Source organism: Petaurus breviceps, unplaced genomic scaffold, assembly GCF_028583685.1.
Source record: "Petaurus breviceps papuanus isolate PSGF00001 unplaced genomic scaffold, PetGlider_PUasm1.0 90804, whole genome shotgun sequence".
In the NCBI taxonomy this organism is placed as follows: domain Eukaryota; kingdom Metazoa; phylum Chordata; class Mammalia; order Diprotodontia; family Petauridae; genus Petaurus; species Petaurus breviceps.
In genome coordinates, this window is record NW_027187348.1 from 20,532,892 (window position 1) to 20,551,004 (window position 18,113).

At 38.1% G+C, this 18,113-nt stretch overlaps 1 protein-coding gene across 1 annotated transcript in view; it reads left to right on the forward strand.

Annotated features, from left to right (window-relative positions):
• Positions 1-18,113, forward strand: part of STAT4 (signal transducer and activator of transcription 4) — a 146,135-nt gene that overhangs the window by 118,570 nt on the left and 9,452 nt on the right. The window contains exons 14-16 of the mRNA XM_069070183.1: positions 7,633-7,716; positions 10,387-10,485; positions 16,891-17,026. Of these exons, the coding sequence (XP_068926284.1) occupies positions 7,633-7,716; positions 10,387-10,485; positions 16,891-17,026 (319 nt within the window). The remainder of the gene's footprint in view (positions 1-7,632; positions 7,717-10,386; positions 10,486-16,890; positions 17,027-18,113) is intronic.

Below are 18,113 nucleotides of genomic sequence, written 5' to 3' on the forward strand. Positions count from 1 at the left end.
GGTTGCTAAATTGGTCTTTCTTAGCACAGGTCTGACTACAGGACTCCCTTGGTCAAGAAACTTCAGTGGTTCCCTATTGTCTCTTTTGTGGTTGTTGTTCAGTTGTTTTTCAGTCACATACAACTTTTCACGACCCCATTTGGGGTTTTCTTGGCAGAGATACTGGAGTGGTTTGTCATTTCCTTCTCCAGCTCATTTACAGATGAAGAAACTGAGGGAAAAAAATTTGCCCAGGGTCACACAACTTAGTCCAGATTGGAACTCACGAAGATGAATCTTCCAGACTCGAGGCCCAGCACTCTGTCCGCTGCACCACCCACCTACCCCTATTGTCTCTAGGATAAAATAAAAACCCCTCTGTTTGGCATTTAAAGCCCTCCTCAGTCTGACTCTAGGCTACCTCCCTAGGCTTATTACACACTATTCTCCTTTGTACACTCTTTGGTTCAGCCAAATTGACTTATTTGCTGTTCTCCACAGACAACATTCCATATGCCACCCTACACCCATCCATTGCCCTTGGGTCAATCTTAAATCTGAATTGATTCTTGTCTGTGGTTTTCCATGATTTGCTGCAACCCTGGGAAAATACTGATGTTTAAAAATGGGCCTTTATTTCAAGAAGCTTTTTTATTGACACAAATAAAAATAATCAAACAAAATATGTAGCACATCTTCAAATTAAATTCAAACTATTTATAATTTCATTTTAAAATGCGCAGTATGAAAAATAAGAATAATAATATTACATTTGCTGTGTGTCCCCTTTAGGTTCTATCATTGTATTTGTTACCTTTTTCACTTTGCATCACATGGTATAAGCCTTTCCATTCCTTGTTGCGTTCTTCCTATTTGCCTTTCTTTACAGCACAATCTTCCATTACTAATGTATGCCACAAGTCTATAGTTTTTTTTCAACATTCCCACTCATTAACATAAAGATTGTTTCTTATTTTTTGCTTTTAGCAATAAAGCAACAATGATTTTTTAAGCTGATAGGTCCTTTCCTCTCCACATTCTAATAATATATTTAGGATATATTCTCAGAAATTATTTTCCTTCATTATATTTTATCTTATTATCTTTGATATTTGTTCCCACATCACCTCCAGACTTTCTGAATCAGACCATCTCCAATTTTGTTTGAAGCTTTTCTCTGGGCTCCCCCTGTTGATAGAAAGTTAACATCCCTAGAAATGTTTGAAAACAAAAACCTAGCAGCCTAAAGGTTTCAATATTTTCAAATATTGCCATGGCATAACAGATATCAACACCATATTATTGCAACTTCAAGAGCTATAAGAACAATTGAGAAACCAAAACTTTAGGGAACAGGATGTAGTAGAGCTGTGAACTGGAAATAGGGGTGAATGGGAAACAAGAAGTCAGCTAGGCAATGAGCACCCAGGGAGGAGGAGTCAAAGACCGCAGAAGACTAGGATAAATAGTCAGAAGGTCAAGGACTCCAGTACCATGGTCAGGTACAGTCCAAGAAGGAGGTGTTAGTTCCTCTTCTATTTCTTCCATGAAGACTTCATTGGCAGCACCTTCCTCTCCTCTAGGGACTCTACTTTCTATTAAAGGGATCTGGTTTCAAAAAAATGAAAAGAAGTTCCTTTTCAAAAATAACTAGGGAGCCCTAGAATGTGCTATGCAAACCTTAAAGTACTACATAAATGTTGGCTCTTATTATCATTATTATCTTAGGGATGATACCAAAGTTATTGGATCATGTTGTTCTTACCCAGAATCCATCCAGAGATTCTCAGAAAAGAGCTCAAATTTAGGTCTTCAGATTGATAAGAAGACCCCCAGATCCCATGTAAGCACTCAAGATAACAAGTATATGTCAGGTATAGGGCAGCCTTAGTTCCCTCCTGTAAAGAATGCATAAAGGGGAGCCTCAATCACAGGTGAGCCCTATAAATCTAGAAGACCATATGGGTCTCTGGGAGAAGAGAATTGTTTCAATTGTTTATAGGATTTAGTAAATCACTTGTATTGTACTCTTCTGTGGGATAAATGAAGGTTGTCTTATATTCAGTAGTGTCGATCTGTATGCTTTCTCAGGGACCATAGAGGATTCATAATTACCAATAAACAAACAATACAATTTTCCTCCCTCTCCAGTGAGCAGCTAGGTAGTGCAGAGAATAGAGGGATGGGTCTGGAGTCAGGAAGACTTGAGATAAAATCCAACCTCACATACTTACTAGCTGTGGGACCCTGAGAAAGTTACTTAACCTCTATTTGCCTCATCTATAAAATGGGGCTAATAATAGCACCTACCTCTCAGGGTTATTATGAAGATCAAATGAGATAAACATCATAAAGTGCTTAGCACAGTGCCTGGCATAAAGTAAGTAGTATATAAATGATGCTGCCCATGCACTCTTCTTTTCCCAGAAGCCTGGATTCCAGGATGACACTGCCCAAGGAATCTCTCCTCCCCTATCCAGGAGGCAAGGGTTCAGGAACTTTCAAAGTACTCCAGAAAACTGGTGTTTAGGTATTCTCAGTACTCTGATCATGTGGTTTTATTCTCCATAGCTTCTGCCTCCTAGTTTGAAAAGTTACACCACATCCTGTCCAAGGTTGGAACCAGGACTTTGAGATCTAGGAAGTCTCCTGTCAGGCCACTTGGACCAAAGAGCATACAACCCTGGTTCCCCAAGGTGGCCAGGAGTTCACCCCTGATTGACAAGTTCCACTATCTCTGTTAATCCCTGGGCTGTACTTAGAGAAGGATAAAAACAAAAAGGGTGAAAAAGGAAGTATCTTTACTGAAGGATAACCTTTCATAGCACAAGAGTGGCTCTGACCAATGACAATTAAGCAAACCAAATCATCCCTAATGCCTAAGAAACATAGTTAATCCTCTGTGGAGGCTGTCAAAGGGCACAGGGAGAAACAATCAAAATCCCAAACAAAGGCTCACCAACATATAAAGTTATCAAGTTAATGAGGTAATTCCTCTCATCAACTCCCCTGCTGGCATCCTCCCTAAGGAAGTCATTCCCAACCTTTTTGAAACTGTGATACTCTGCTGCATATTTGATTTTGAGATTTTATAGAAAGAATTCCTACACCAACTAGGAGACTCCTATATTAGACTATATCTCCCTGAAGGTCCCTTCCAAGCTAAGATTCTATAATCTTCAAAAATATTTGTATGTCTATAAGCAATGGTCCCATTACTCTAATGGCCCCATGATTCCAGTGGAAGTATGCACTCCATAAATTCAGATAAACATCCCTCTATAACTTTTCCTTCCAAGTGATTCTTATCTATGAATCTATCCAATGAGTCACAGTACAGGGTACAGAGTGCTGGACCTGAAGTCAGGAAGAGCTGAGTTCAAATCTGACCTCAGACTTACTAGCCATGTCACCTTGGGCAAGTCAATTGACCTCTTTTGCTTCAGTTTCCCCAACTGTAAAATAGGGATAATAACCTACTTCCCTAGGCTGTTGTGATGAATAGGATGTTATTTGTAAAGCATTTAGCACAGTGTCTGGGACATTGTATATACCCTATATATAGGCTACAGGCCTATATATAGGAAGTCCTGAAGACAGTCTGAAGACCTGAGTTAAAATCTGACCTCAGACACTAGCTGCAAGTCACTTAGCCCTGTTTTGCCTCATTTGTGAAATGAGCTGGAGAAGGAAATGGCAAAGCACTGCAGTATCTTTGCCAGAGATGACACGACTGAAAATGACTAATCAGCAACAAAAGAAGGGAGAGCATTTTAGCCATTTGGCAAAGCCAGTGAAAAGGCACAAAGATGGAAGATAGAGTGTCCTGTGTAAGAAACAGAGAGAAAGCCAGTTTAATTGGATGGCGGAGTGAGAAAAGGGTAGTAATGTCCAATGAGGCTGGTAAAAGAGGTTGGAACCAGGTTGTGTAGGGTTTTAAAAACTAGATGAAGAAGTTAATTTTTATCTATTGGTAATAGGAAGCCACTGGAGTAGACTGAGTAAGAGTTTGAGATAGTCAGATCTGTACTTATGGAAAATTATTATGGTAGCAGTGTGTAGGAAGGACTGAATTGTGGAGAGACATGAAGCAGAGAGAATAATTAGGACATTACAATAATGAAAGCAAGAAATCCTGAGGGCATATAGCAGAGTGAGAGTTGTGTGAGTAGAGAGAAGGGTCCAGATGCAAGAGATATTGTGAAGGTATAATGAGCAAGATTTGACTATTGATTGGATATGTGGGATAAGGGAACTTGAGGAGTCCAAGATTGATTCTGATATATCTGATACGTCCTATTTGATGTCAAGGTTATGAACCTAAGAGACTAGAAGGATGGTGGAAATAGGAAAGTTTGGAAGAAGGAAGGTTTTGGGAAAGATAGTGAGTTCAGTTTTGGACACGAGTATCCAAACATGAATTCTAGATGTCTCTACAACATCCAGTTTGAAGCATCCTAGAGAGTGAAGTTTAGGGGAGAGACTAGGGATGAATATTTCTATCTCTGTGTCCTTTCCATAAAGATGATAGTTAAATCCATGAGAACTAATGAGGTTACTGAAAGAGTGAGTAGAGGAAAAAGAAAAGAGGGTTTGGGACAGAACCTCAGGAAATATCCACAGTAAGGTGGAGAGATATGTATGATGATCAAGCAAAAAACATTTAATGAGGGCAAACAGATAGGAGCAAACCAGGAGAAAGTAGTATCATGAAAACCCAGAGATCAAAGGATATCCAAGAGAAAAGTCTGGTTAACAGTATCAAGTGGAGCAGATGTTTCAATGGGAGTGAGGGGGAAAAAAGTGTCAAATGTGTGAGTTACATGATCATTCATAACCTAGTTTCAGTGGAGTGATGAGATTAGAAGAACATTCTCATAGAGATTTTGTAGGTTTAAGAAAGTGGGCATTTGGACTTTTAGTTATTGAGTAAGAGAAGTAGGGAGATGCTATGGAAAGACTCTGAGTTAACCTCAGAGTTAGAGGTCCTGGGTTCAAGATTCAGACTCAGTATCTAGGTGACATTCTGTGACTCATTTAACTCCTTTGAGTCTCAGTTTCTTACTTGAAAATTCATTATATGATCTGGACAACTAGGTGGTTCAATAGATAGAGCACCAGGCCTGGAGGCAAGAAGACTCATCTTCTTGAGTTCAAATCTCACCTCAGAAACATCCTAACTGTGTGACCCTGGGCAAGTCACTTAACCTTGTTTGCCTTAGTTTCCTCATCTATAAAATGAGTTGAAGAAAGAAATGGTAAACTATTCCAGTATCTTTGCCAAGAAAATTCCAAATTAAGTCACGAAGAGCTGGACACAACAGAAATGACTAAAAACAATATTATATGACTTATATAAAGCCCTTTCTAGCTACAAATATATGATCCTTTGACTTCTTCCTGCTCATTTTTTGGAGTAGTAATAATGTCTATGATTTTTTTCAGCATCTTCCTCTCTTTCAGATGTCTTCATAATCAATCCCTTGAAATTCTCAAAATGCATGACAATACACACATGATGTTCAGAAGCATATTGGTGCTGTAGTATGGTGGGGCAGTGAGCATTTTGGGATCATTTAAAGCACCCATTTCCCAAATGTGATAAAAACCCAACCATATCTCTTCCATCCACATAATAAAATAATATAAAACTTTATCTTAGCAAATTAAGGTGAATTCAATTTATTTTTAATAGCTTATATTTGGAACTCTACAACACTCTTCCACCTCAACCCAAGAAAATTTTGGGTACTGACATAAATCCAGGTTTGGAGATCACTGCCCCAAATTCCCTAAATCTTCTTTTCACAGATCCTCCACTTGGAGAGAAATCTCTAGTGTCCTATCAGCTGCAGAGTCTAGCTTTGAGTTGGGAGGCTTCTTCGTGGAGAATAAATCAGGGGAAAGGTCATCATGCTGTGTGTGCCCCCATAAAATCAACTTTCCCAGCCTTCAGAGGTGCTGACTTGGCAGAGAGCCAGCTAGAAAACTGCTTCAGGAAGGGAACTTGAATTGTAACCCCCTCTGTTTGCTCTTTGTCAGCAGGCCTTTGCTGAGGAACAACAATTTTACCCACAAACCAGAGGTGTTAGGTAATCCTGTTTATGTGGTGGAAAGTTATGATGTACAAAAATGCTATTAGCTGGGGGGATAGAAGGGTAAGGGAGGGACACAGTTTCAAACTTAGAATGTAACAAAATATTTAAACTTAATTTTAAAAGATGATAGGAGTGGTACAAAGATGACTTGATTTTCATTTAGCAAAAGACCCAGATGTTTCTTTCGTAGCTCAGTGTCCTTAAACATAGCTCCAGCTCTCACTTTCTAGCTAGCCTAAAGGTTTCCTGTGCAGTCAGGTTTCCCTGTAGGTATGGTATTTTTTCAAAAGTAGAAGATGAAACATGAGCTGTGCTAACATGTTTTCCCTTATTATAACATGACGATGTCAATAACACGTTCTTTTATTATGTCAAAGGTGCTCTGATAGCCTATCTTATTGTATCCATAGACATCAAAGATTATTATGTTTACTGTCTTCTGTATCATGAAGATAGTGTTCACTCATTTCAGTCAGGTAAGACACTTTATGGTCCCATTTTGGGTTTTCTTGGCAAAGATGTTGGAGTGGTTTGCCATTTCCTTCTCCAGGTCATTTTAAAGATGAGGAAACTGAGGTAAACAGAGTTAAGTGACTTGCCCAGGGTCACACAGCTAGTAAGTATTTGAGGCCATATTTGAACTTGGGAAGGTGAATCTTCCTGACTCCAGGGATAGCATTTTATCCACTGCACCACCTAACTACCCATTATGAAGATGCACATCACCATTGTCCGCATGAGATCATAGGAACTGGGCCCAGAGAACTTGAGAAGAAATCCAGCACTAAAAGTGAGTTGTCAGTTGGGAAATTCTTCCTTACATCAAAATCCCTTTCTGAGTATAAGTTCGTTTAAAAAAATTTTTTTCTCTATTTATGGAGACATGGAAAACATCTCGTAATCTTTCTTTTCATAGATTCAGTATTGTGTACTTACTTAATCTTTTTTCTTCTGGGCCAAGTGATTCCCAGTTTCTTTTGCTTTTCATAATAATTTTATTTTAAAACAATTTTGCCCTCTTTTTTTAGCTCTTGGGAACTTGTCTTCTGAAAAACAATGAACTCAGACTGGACTGATACTGAGTTACATGTTGGGGTAGGCTGCAGAGAGGGGACCAAGCTCAGATCACAGTTTCCCAAGGCTACACTTGTCTTCATTCATATTCAGACTTATTGCTAAAACAAATTCATTGAGTCTCCAATATCTCTTTCTTCTGTGCTTATACTAAACCTTGTCTTGTAAAGGAATGTGTATGATAACTAGATTTTCAACTGATTTGTCAACCAAAGAAGACATTTATTTATCTTCAGCTAAAGTCTCCTGGGAGAAAATGTGCCAGAAATTTTGAAAGCCTGAAATTATTATGTTTTGAAGACTTTGGTATTAGCATATCAATAATCGTTCTTCTTTAAAAGTAGACAAAAAAATTTACCTTCCTAATTAATTTAAAGAAAGTTCATTTTTAGTCTATACATTTAACTCAAGCTATATGTGTATATGCTATCAGACTAAAACTTAATGTGTTTATGAATTTACGTGTGATTTTCCCCCTCAGGGTCCTCACATGGTAACTGAAGAGCTTCATTCTATAAGTTTTGAAACACAGATCTGCCTGTATGGCTTGACCATAGATTTGGAGGTGAGTGTTTGCAGGGAATATTTGCCAACAAACACATAGCCATAAAATTTGGGGACTTCATGGGATTTTAGAGAATAACTGGTCCCTCATTTTAAGAGGAAGAAAAGGAGGCCCAGAGAGATGAAAGTCACATAGATCTTTGGGAACAGTTTTAGAATTTGTTTTTAAAAAATGCAACCTTAGAGGTGGCTAGGTGGTGCAGTGAATAGAGCACTGGCCCTGGAGTCAGGAGGACTTGAGTTCAAATCCGGCCTCCAACACTTAACACAAAAACTATCCATGTGACCTTGGGCAAGTCACTTAACCCCAAATTACCCTCCAAAAAAAGCAAAAAAAAAAATGCAACCCTTTCTAGATATTTAGGATCTTCCTTAAATCTAGTCTCTTATATTCTGTGTAACTAATCTGTTCCACCAACCAATATCTCTATTTCTTTAATCAATACCAAATCATTTTGATGACTACTTCTTTGTATTATAGTTTGAGATCTGAATATAGTTTGAGTACTGCTAGATCCCCCCCTTCCTTTCCACTTTTTAAATTATTTCCATAGAAATTTTTAACTTTTTGTTTCTTCAGATGAATTTCATTACTTTCCTAGCTCTACAAAATAATCTCCTGGTAAAGTTATTGGTATAAACCCAGTTTGTGACGCTTACTAGCTGTGTGGCCATGTATAACCTCTATGAATCCCAAACAACTCTATAGGATTTAACTGTTAAACCAGGGAAGGGTTTCTAAATTTCATTGATGGTGGGAGTCCCCAACTGAGAGTACACAGATTATTCATGTATTCAAATCCTCCAAGTAATCTATACATTTTAATAAATATACTTAATATTATTGTGTAAATGGAGACTTGCATTCATGTTCTTGACTTCACTATGATACCAACAGCTTATCATGAAGGTTGTTTCAAGATTTATCTGGGTCATAAAAGTTCAGCCATGAGTACAGAGATGAATATCCTTAAACAAGGTCATGTCAAAGTGGTAGGGGTCTATATTCTTCATTTTCATAGTTAAGAATCCAAAGGGATTTTAGAATTCTATCATGAACAAAATCATGACAGAAACATTCATGGTTCATTGTTCCAATACCCCCATAATTCATTTAAATTCAATGAGGAAAGCATTAAGAAAAGCTTTGACAAGTGAGTTAAAAGGAAGAACTTAAATTAGTCAAGATCTTATGCTATTTGGAGCATGTGAAGGAAAATTCATCTTGGGAATGACACCTTACAACTGGCAAGAATATGCTATTATTTGTTTTCTTTTTCCCAGTATGCATCATACACACATTTATTCTTAAGATTTACTTTGAGTCTATCCTCAAGTACTAAAATGTTGCTGTGATATGTTATAATCATTTATTTGTTGGCCTAACTTCTGGTAAAACAGAAAAATCCCTTAATACAGCCATCAACAAGTAACACATAAAAGGCATTCCAGTTATAATGCACTCACATATATTATCTCATTTGATACTCATAAGACTATAATGTAGCAGTACAAATATTGTTAACTCCATTTTACAGATGAATCTACTGAGGCTCAGGGAAGTTGTGACTTGCCATAGTGACACAACTACTAAAGGGGCAAGGCATTGCTAGACAGAAAAGATCCAGGGGGTTTTATAGATTGCAAGGACAATATGAATCAGCAATGAAGGGAGCATTGGATCTGTAGTCAGGAAGACTTGAGCTCAACTCCAATCTCACAATTAACTAGTTATGTGACCCCAGGCAAGTCACATAACCTCTTTCTGCCTCAGTTTCCTCATATCAAAAAGGGGGATAATAACTTACTTCCAAAGTTGTTGTGAGGACAAAATAATATTTTTAAAGTACTTTGTAAACCTTAAAATGACATATAAACACTAACTATTATTAGGTAGATAAGAAAACTAATGCAATTTTTGGCTTCCATATAATAGTCAGTGTCTAGAACCAGGGATTCAATAATCCTGGGGTGCTCTAGTCTACTCAGATCACTCTTGTAATATGTGTTTAATACCTGGCACATTTTTACAAAGACATTGATAAGCTGGAGAATATCCAAACATGAGAACCAGAATAATGAAATATTTTTGAGACCATGCCATGTGAAATTAGATTAAATTTACTGGAGATGGTTAGCTTGGAAAAGAGAAAACTTTAGGAGGACATTATAGCTGTCTTTAAACATTTGAAGAGATGTCACATGGAAGAGGTATTTGATACTCAACCCAGAATGCAAAACTCAGAACAAAAAGGTAAATTTAAACTTACTCTAAGGAAAAGTTCCCTGATAATTAGAATTATCCAAAAGTGGATTGGGCTGCCTTGGCAGGGCTCTTCTTCCCTGTATATCTTCAAGTAAAAACAGAATAACCCCTTACTAAATATGATCAAAAGGGGATTCTTGTTCAGGTACAAGTTGGAATAGATGTCCTCTTTGGTCCCTTTCAAGTCTGAGATTCTGTAATTCTAGTAAAGGCAAGACTGAAGCAGTGGTCTCCAAATTCCTAGTGGAATGATCTCTAGTGGATATTTCCTCTTTTCTCCAGCAGTAATAAATATTAGATTATGGACTCACTGGGCAAAGTCTTTCAAGAGACACTATACTAGCAGCTTTTTCAACATCAATAAATGTTAGATCCTAATATTTTTGCATGTCTTTTTTTTAATAGACAAATTCATTACCTGTTGTGATGATTTCCAATGTTAGTCAACTACCTAATGCTTGGGCTTCTATAATTTGGTACAACTTATCAACCAATGACTCACAGGTAGGAAGATGCTACATATTTGTATTCCTTTATTTCTCTGTAATTACAATGTACTTCCTTTTGTCTAGGCAGTTAGTCAGCTAGTATGTATTAAGTACCTACTATGTGTCAGGCATTGTGTAAAGAATCAGAAATACAAAGAAAGGTCAAAAAGAAACAAACAAACCCAGTCTCTACTCTCAAGGAGGTCACAGTATAATTAGGAAGATAGTCTGTAAATAACTATGTACAAACAAGACATGTGTGTGTTTATATATATAAACACATACATATATATATTTATACACACACACACACATATATATATATATATATATACACATATATATGGTAATCTCAAGGACAGTAACTAGGATTTAGGAGAATTAGTAAAGGGTTCTTGCAGAAAGTGTTATTTTAGCTGAGACTTGAAGGGAGTCCAAGAGGTGAAGATAAGGAAGAAGAGAGTTGTGAGCATAGGGGGCAGTCAGTGAGAAATCTCAAAGTCAAGGAGATGGAATGTTGTGTCAAAGAACAATAAGGAAACCCTTGTTGGTGGACTACAGAGTATGTGGTGGGTTATGACTGGGATGGGGTATAAGGTGTAAGAAATTGGAAAGGTAGGAAGCAGTCAAGTTACAGAGGGCTTTGAATGGAAAACAGAGGATTTTCCTTTTGACCAGCTGATAGGTAGTGCCTAGAGCTTATTAAGTAAGGAGATGACATGTTCCGACCTGCACTTTAGGAAGATCAATCTGACAGCTCAGTGGAGGAAGACTTGAGACAGAGAGGCCAATTATTAGGCCATTGCAATAGTCCAGGTGGTGATAAAAGCCTGTACTAGGATGGTTGCCATGCCAGAGGAGAGGAGGAGGATATATGCAAGAGATGTTATGAAGGTTAAAATGACAAGACACCAGATTGGAAGTGAAAATCGTCAAGGAAATCACCTAGGAATTGAACCTAGATGACTGAGACAATAGTGGTATCCTTTATAATAGGAAATTAGAAAGAAAGGAGGATCTGGAGGCATAATCGGAAAGATTAAATTTAAAATGTCATGGGACATCCAATTCAAGTTGTCTAAAAGGCAGCTAGGGATTGCTAAAGGCATTTGGAGTTGCTAAAGGCAAAACTGGAATTTTTAAGAAAGGTCAGAACTAGATAAATAAATCTGAGAGTCATCTGCATAGAGATGATTATGGAATCATGGGAGCTGATGAAATCCCCAAGTGAAACTGTATAGAGGGAGAAGAGAAGAGAACCTAACCCAGCGTCTTGAGGGACCCTCCCTCTTTGTAGTGCCAATGCAATATTTACAGCACCCACGATCACGATAAATATTCCTGCATGGCACTTGGTCACAAAATATAACAAACTCTCCATATAAAGGACAGAAGCAAAGCATTTATTTAGACACCAGAAAACCAGATCCCAACACCAGGAAACCGAATCCATCATAGCAGCATGGAAGTTAATACATCACAACATAGCAGAGAGCCACATCATCCTTTAGCCTTCCCACAAACCAATATGAGATCAATATTTATTCATGAACCTCTCTATCTCCTTGCCTGAGCATTCTCTCTCTCTCCTACCATCTCTCTAGCTCTGACTCCCAGCTTCCTGTGGGCCCTACTCCACCCTTCAGCAAACCCCACCCACCACAGGCCCCATGTGACTACATTCATCCTATCAGGGGGAGGAGTTTATCTTCAAAGCAGGGAAGGTCTTCAAACTACCCTAGGTCTATTAAAGGGCAGGGAAGATCTGCAAATTCCCATTACCATTACACTCTTAGTGAATGAAAATGCAACAAAAAAGACAAAGAAGGAGTGGTCAGACAGATAGAAAACCAGGAGAGAGCAGTGTCATGAAAACCTAGAGAGAAGAGAGGACCGAGAAAAGGGTGATGGACAGGGTCAAAGGCTGCAGAGAAGTCAAGAAGGAAGCAGCACATGTATGTAGAAAGAAATGCTTTCAATTTAGGCACTTCTAATGGATTTCCATATATGCACATTATATATACACACATGTACATATATACACATATGTGTATGTATAAGTATATATGGGTACAGGTATATACATATATGTGTGCATTTATATGTGTATATATATATTTTTGGTCACACACTTTTTTTGTAGTTAAATTTTTATGAAGAGTTACATATTTATAATCTGATTTCTCAGGACTCCCAAATATTTCCAGTAATTGCTAGTGAAAGGACTATTTTTACTGTTGCTGTTCAGTCATTTTGGTTGTGTCCAACTTCATGACCCCCTTTTGGGGGTTTTCTTGGCAAAGATACTGGAGTGCTTTGCCATTTCCCTCTCCAGCTCATTTTATAGATGAGGAACTGAGGCAACAGCATTAAGTGACTTGCCCAGGATCATGCAGCTCATAAGTGCCTGAAGCCAAATTTGAACTCAGGAAGAGGAATCTCCCTTACTCCAGACTAGATACTATATCCACTGTGCCACCTAGTTGCTTCTGAAAGGACTGTACCTGCTGCTTCTAGATAGTACTCACACCTACTTCCTAGATCTGTCTTGTGCCTTGAGTATTACTATGTGATACAGTCATTTGGAGTCAGAGGGAATTCAAGTTCAAATCCCAACTCTTCCACTCATTCCTTGGTCAAGTCATTGAATTTTCGTGTCTTGCTAGATGACACCTATGTTCCAAGTCTGTTTTCGTAAGAGCTGAGCTTTCCTCCTGGAAGGAGCAGACTTTGCTCTATGTTTCTGGCACTAGCCAGGGAATGGCCTGAAGATAAGTTTGATACAGCACAATTTCTTTGCACTTATAGGTTGTTCCTCCTCCCTAAGATTCATCCCTAGCCTTATTCCACCTGCTCACCCAGCCACAGGAAACGTATTGAGTTTCATAAACAGCTGTGAGGATCATTTACAATTCTCAATTAACCACTGAGAGCAGGGGAATTCTATGAGCACAGATAATCAAGAGATGATCACAGTGCAGTTAACCTAGGTCCATACTGCCTGAGCTTTGCTGCCATCTGGTGGTTATTCAAGGATTTCTAAGAGGCAGTTGGGCTCTAGAAAGAGCCTGAGAGGCGGAGATGAAAGGAATTGCTGAGAAGTCCCTTCAAAGAGGAGGGAAAGGGAGGAGTAGCATGTCAGTCCTTTAATGGTGCATCTATTCTGCCTCCTGACTGCTAAAGGATCAAAAAGAAATCTGCTAACTTTAGTTTGTCTAGCTGAGAAATCCTTTGCAAAGGCAAGAACTATTTTCCTCAGCAGCAGCTAATTTGGGGGAAGATGCCGTTTGCTGTGTCCTTCCTTCCTAACTTTGTCTAGTCACTGAAGATAAAATTTTGAAGGGAATAATTTTTATATTTTCCCGCTCTCTATACAGGAATTAAAGATAGGTTAGTAATTTAATAATAGTTGGAAACTGAAAATGAATGAAAACATATTTATTAAATGCTTACAGTGTACTAGACACTATTCTGGGCCCCAAGGATACAAATACAAAAATTAAAGTGTCCCCCTCAAAAAGTTTTTGTTCTAATGGAGGGATCAGTCAATCAGCAAACATTTTTTAAGTGCCTACTATGTGCCAGGGACTGTAATACAAAAAAAAAAAGTAAAAGTGCATGCTTTTAAGCAGATAACAATCTAATAAGGGAAGCCAATGCAAGGTAGAGGGGGTGTTGGGAGGAGAGAAGGGGAGTACCCAGAAGGGCATGATGAAGTCCTGCAGCCAGGTGGGGAGCATGAGGTGTATGCCCTGGGTCCCCTCCTTAAATAGAGGATCTAGGAGGAGTTCTCCAACATCTATCTATCCAATCTGAGGGTGGGAGTGGCCCAAGGGCAGGAGCATGTATAGGAATAACATACATAAGGGAGTGATGGCTAAGGAAGGGAATTTGGGTCTAAGAATCATAGAGCCAAGCTGAGATGCTAATTAATCAAGAAAAAAGGTTAAAGGAATGCAGCCTATCATTATAAACCTGGGGTTTAAACATCCTCTCAACCCTCAGAACTCCCTGGGTCTGGCAGTTGCATTAGAGAGGTACTTTAGAAGCAGGGAGATATTGCAGGCCATTTTCAGCACTGTTAAGATAAAAGATTGCAGGCGCCCCGCCCCGCCCCGCCCCACCCCACCTCACCCCACATAGGCTACCCCTGGTCTTCAATGCTACTCACCATGTAGCCTAGAGGATTCAAGGAAGGATTTTTTTTTCTCTTGGTGATTATACAGACACAACTTTCAGGTTTAAGCCGAAACTGCAGCTGCTGAGCTGATTGTTATAACCCTTTTTGTTCCCACATGTAGAAATCTTGCATATGAGTGTCTTTTCTAACATTCAACCCAGGTAAAATTCACCCAATTGTGCTTTTCAAGTTATTGATCTTGATTTTCTTACTACTTCCCCTACCTTTTTTCTCTCTGTAGTCATATCCTTCACACCTTCTTGATCTTCCACTGTCTTAAGTCTTGTTTATTTGGCTATTATTATATATCTTTTCCTAAAACACCACTCTCTTCCTCCAGAAGCTTTGGTGGCAGAAACACCTGTACACAAATATGTAAATATCAAATAAATGTAAATACAAATACAGATCCATATTAAATATATGAATATTAAATAAATAAATATAAATTAAGTAAAAATAAAATGGCTATTTTATAAACTATTTCTAAAATAGTTATTTTATACTTTCTATTTTGATATTTACTCATCAGTGTGCATGTAGTCCCTCAATAAAATGTAAGCTCCCTGAGCACAAGGATTGTTTTGTTTTTGTTTTTGTAGCCCCAACACCTAACACTTACCTTAAACGTTGTAGGCTTATAAGCTAAATGCTAAACTAAATGCTTGTTTAAATTAATTACCATCCACAATTCTCTGGTTTGCTTTAAAGGTATCCTCAACTGCATTGGCCCTCACATAAAACAACTTTTATCTACAGAAAAAAAAAAGTCATGATTCTGAGACACTTATTCCAAAGCGTCAAACTCACAGCAGGAAAGGCCTAAACCAGATTAAAATCTAATTGAGAAATGTTTAACAAAATAAATAAAAATACCATGCAACATAGATAATGCTAATTTGTGCTTTTCTAAGTCAACATTTACTCAGCAGGGATCCATTTCCATTTGCATACCTTCCTCACTTAACCTTGGAAACTGGTACCCTACATGTCAACATATTTTTCGCTTTTTCACTAGAAAGGATGAGACACTGTCTAAGCCATCACAAACTGATCACAAACCACAGGTGTATCAATGTGATATAATTCAGGCACACAACCGGTCATTACAGTGCTTTGATTGAGATTGCCACTTTGCTAGACAGTTAATCAGTTGCTTAAATAAATTGATTAATAGTCAAAAACAATCCCTTGATGACACAAACATTTGGATGTTGAATGATAAAACTCTGGAGACAAAGCACTTTCTTAGAGGTAGTTGGGGTTTGCACCAAGACTTTGTAAATGAGGAAAGAGGAAATGGTTGAACAAGTTGTAGTATATGGTTGTGATGGAATATTATTGTGCTATAAGAAAGGATGAGCTCAATGATCTTAGAAAAACGTGAAAAGAAAAAATGAAGAGTGAAATGAGCAGAAGCAAGAGAACATTGTACATAGTAACAGAAATACTGTTCTAAGAATGACTGAAAAAATAAGTGACTTTGACTATTATAGATATCCAAATTAATTATAAAGAACATATGAAGAAAGATGCTGTCTGAATCCAGAGAAAGAACTGATAAGGAGAATAGGTTTGGGGCAGCTAGGTGGTGCAGTGAATAGAACACTAGTCCTGGAGCCAGGAGGACCTGAGTTCAAATCCACCCTCAGACACTTAACATGTACTAGCAGTGTGACCTTGGACAAATCACTTAACCCCAATTGCCCTGCCTTCCCCCCTCCAAAAAAACAAACACACACACACAAAGGAATTGTGAACAGAATAATTTTACTGTTTGTTTATTTTTTTACCCGTTTGTGTCTAATGGTAGCCATGGGATGGGGGGTGGGGAAGGAATAAAAAAAGAAAAAAAAGGAATGTACATGATAACTTTATTATATATTGAAAAGAAATAGCAAGGTGTACACAATAGACTTGCATTTTCATGTGCAATCATCTCTTTTTATAGTTATGTAAATGCTTAATTCCATAAATTAAAAATAAAATTGTCTTTAAAATGTTTTAAAGGAAAGAGGGGAGTGGAAGTATATCCCAAATAGATAAACAAAGGGGAGGTGACACTGTATCCTCCATTACTACACTGCTCTCAGGATGCCTGAAGATGTCTGAATCTGAGGTCATACATTCAGATAGGCTTGTTGGAAGGTGTTTTAATCATATGTAACACCCTTTTTACAGGTTAGAAATTGCAATATTTTGGGCCTGGTTAACAGTGACACAATTATAACTCTCTTCCAGAACTTGGTTTTCTTTAATAACCCTCCAACAGCTGCTTTGAGTCAGTTGCTAGAAGTGCTGAGCTGGCAGTTTTCATCATACGTTGGACGAGGCCTCAACTCAGACCAACTTAATATGTTGGCTGAGAAACTCACAGGTAAGTGTTGTTTGAGATGGAAAGCCCTCAACTATTTTTGATGTTTGGTGGGTAAAAATCCAGCCTATTCCAGAATTCTCTTATTTGTGTTATTCCCAATGAGGTCTAAGAGGAAGCAAGTAATATAGCCAATAGTAAGATGGCAGTATCACCTACAGAAAATATATTTGTAATTTAAAAAAAAAACCCTACTGGGGCGGCTAGGTGGCGCAGTGAATAGAGCACCGGCCCTGGAGTCAGGTGGACCTGAGTTCAGATCTGGCCTCAGATACTTAACACAAAAACTAGCCATGTGATCTTGGGCAAGTCACTTAACCCCAACTGCCCTGCCTTCCCCCCCCCACCAAAATGCAAACCCCCCCTCAAAAAAAAACCACTACCAGGCAGCTGATTTAGTGCATGAAGAATACCCCTTCCTCAGAAATGTCAAAGTTTAGTCGTGAGTTTCATCAACTTTACAAACTGGTTAAAAATCATTACCAGTTTATATAATTAGTCTGTTATATTATGACTCCATAGGGAAAGGTAAGAACCCCAGATAAGCCTCATAAACACCTTTAGCACTAGAACTGAATGTGGACTGCAAGAGTGGTTGACATGAAGAAGTGAAGCCAAACACGGGAATCCAAATCATTTGAATTAACAGTATCGAAAGTGTTTCAAATCTGACCTCAGACACTTAACACTTTACTAGCCATGTGACCTTGGGCAAGTCACTTAACCCCAACTGCCTAGACTTCCCCCCTCCAAAAAACAAACAAACAAAACAAAAAAAACAAAAAACAAAAAACAACAACAATATTGAAAGTGGCAAGAGGGAAAATCCTTTTCACCAAATAGTAATTTTCTACTTTTCTTAATTTTTAATTTAACCCTGTTTATAGTGCTGTAGTGGGAAAGTTCTTTGTAAATTTAAGGTGCTGTGGCTAGTCTTGTTATTGTTATTATTTACCCAGAATTCTGGGTTATCATATCCCTGCAAAAGAATGTGGATTCATTTAAAGGGAAAAGAGTTAGTGTGAACTTATTTCTAAATCATATATATACATATATATGTGTGTGTGTGTATGTATGTATATGTATATGT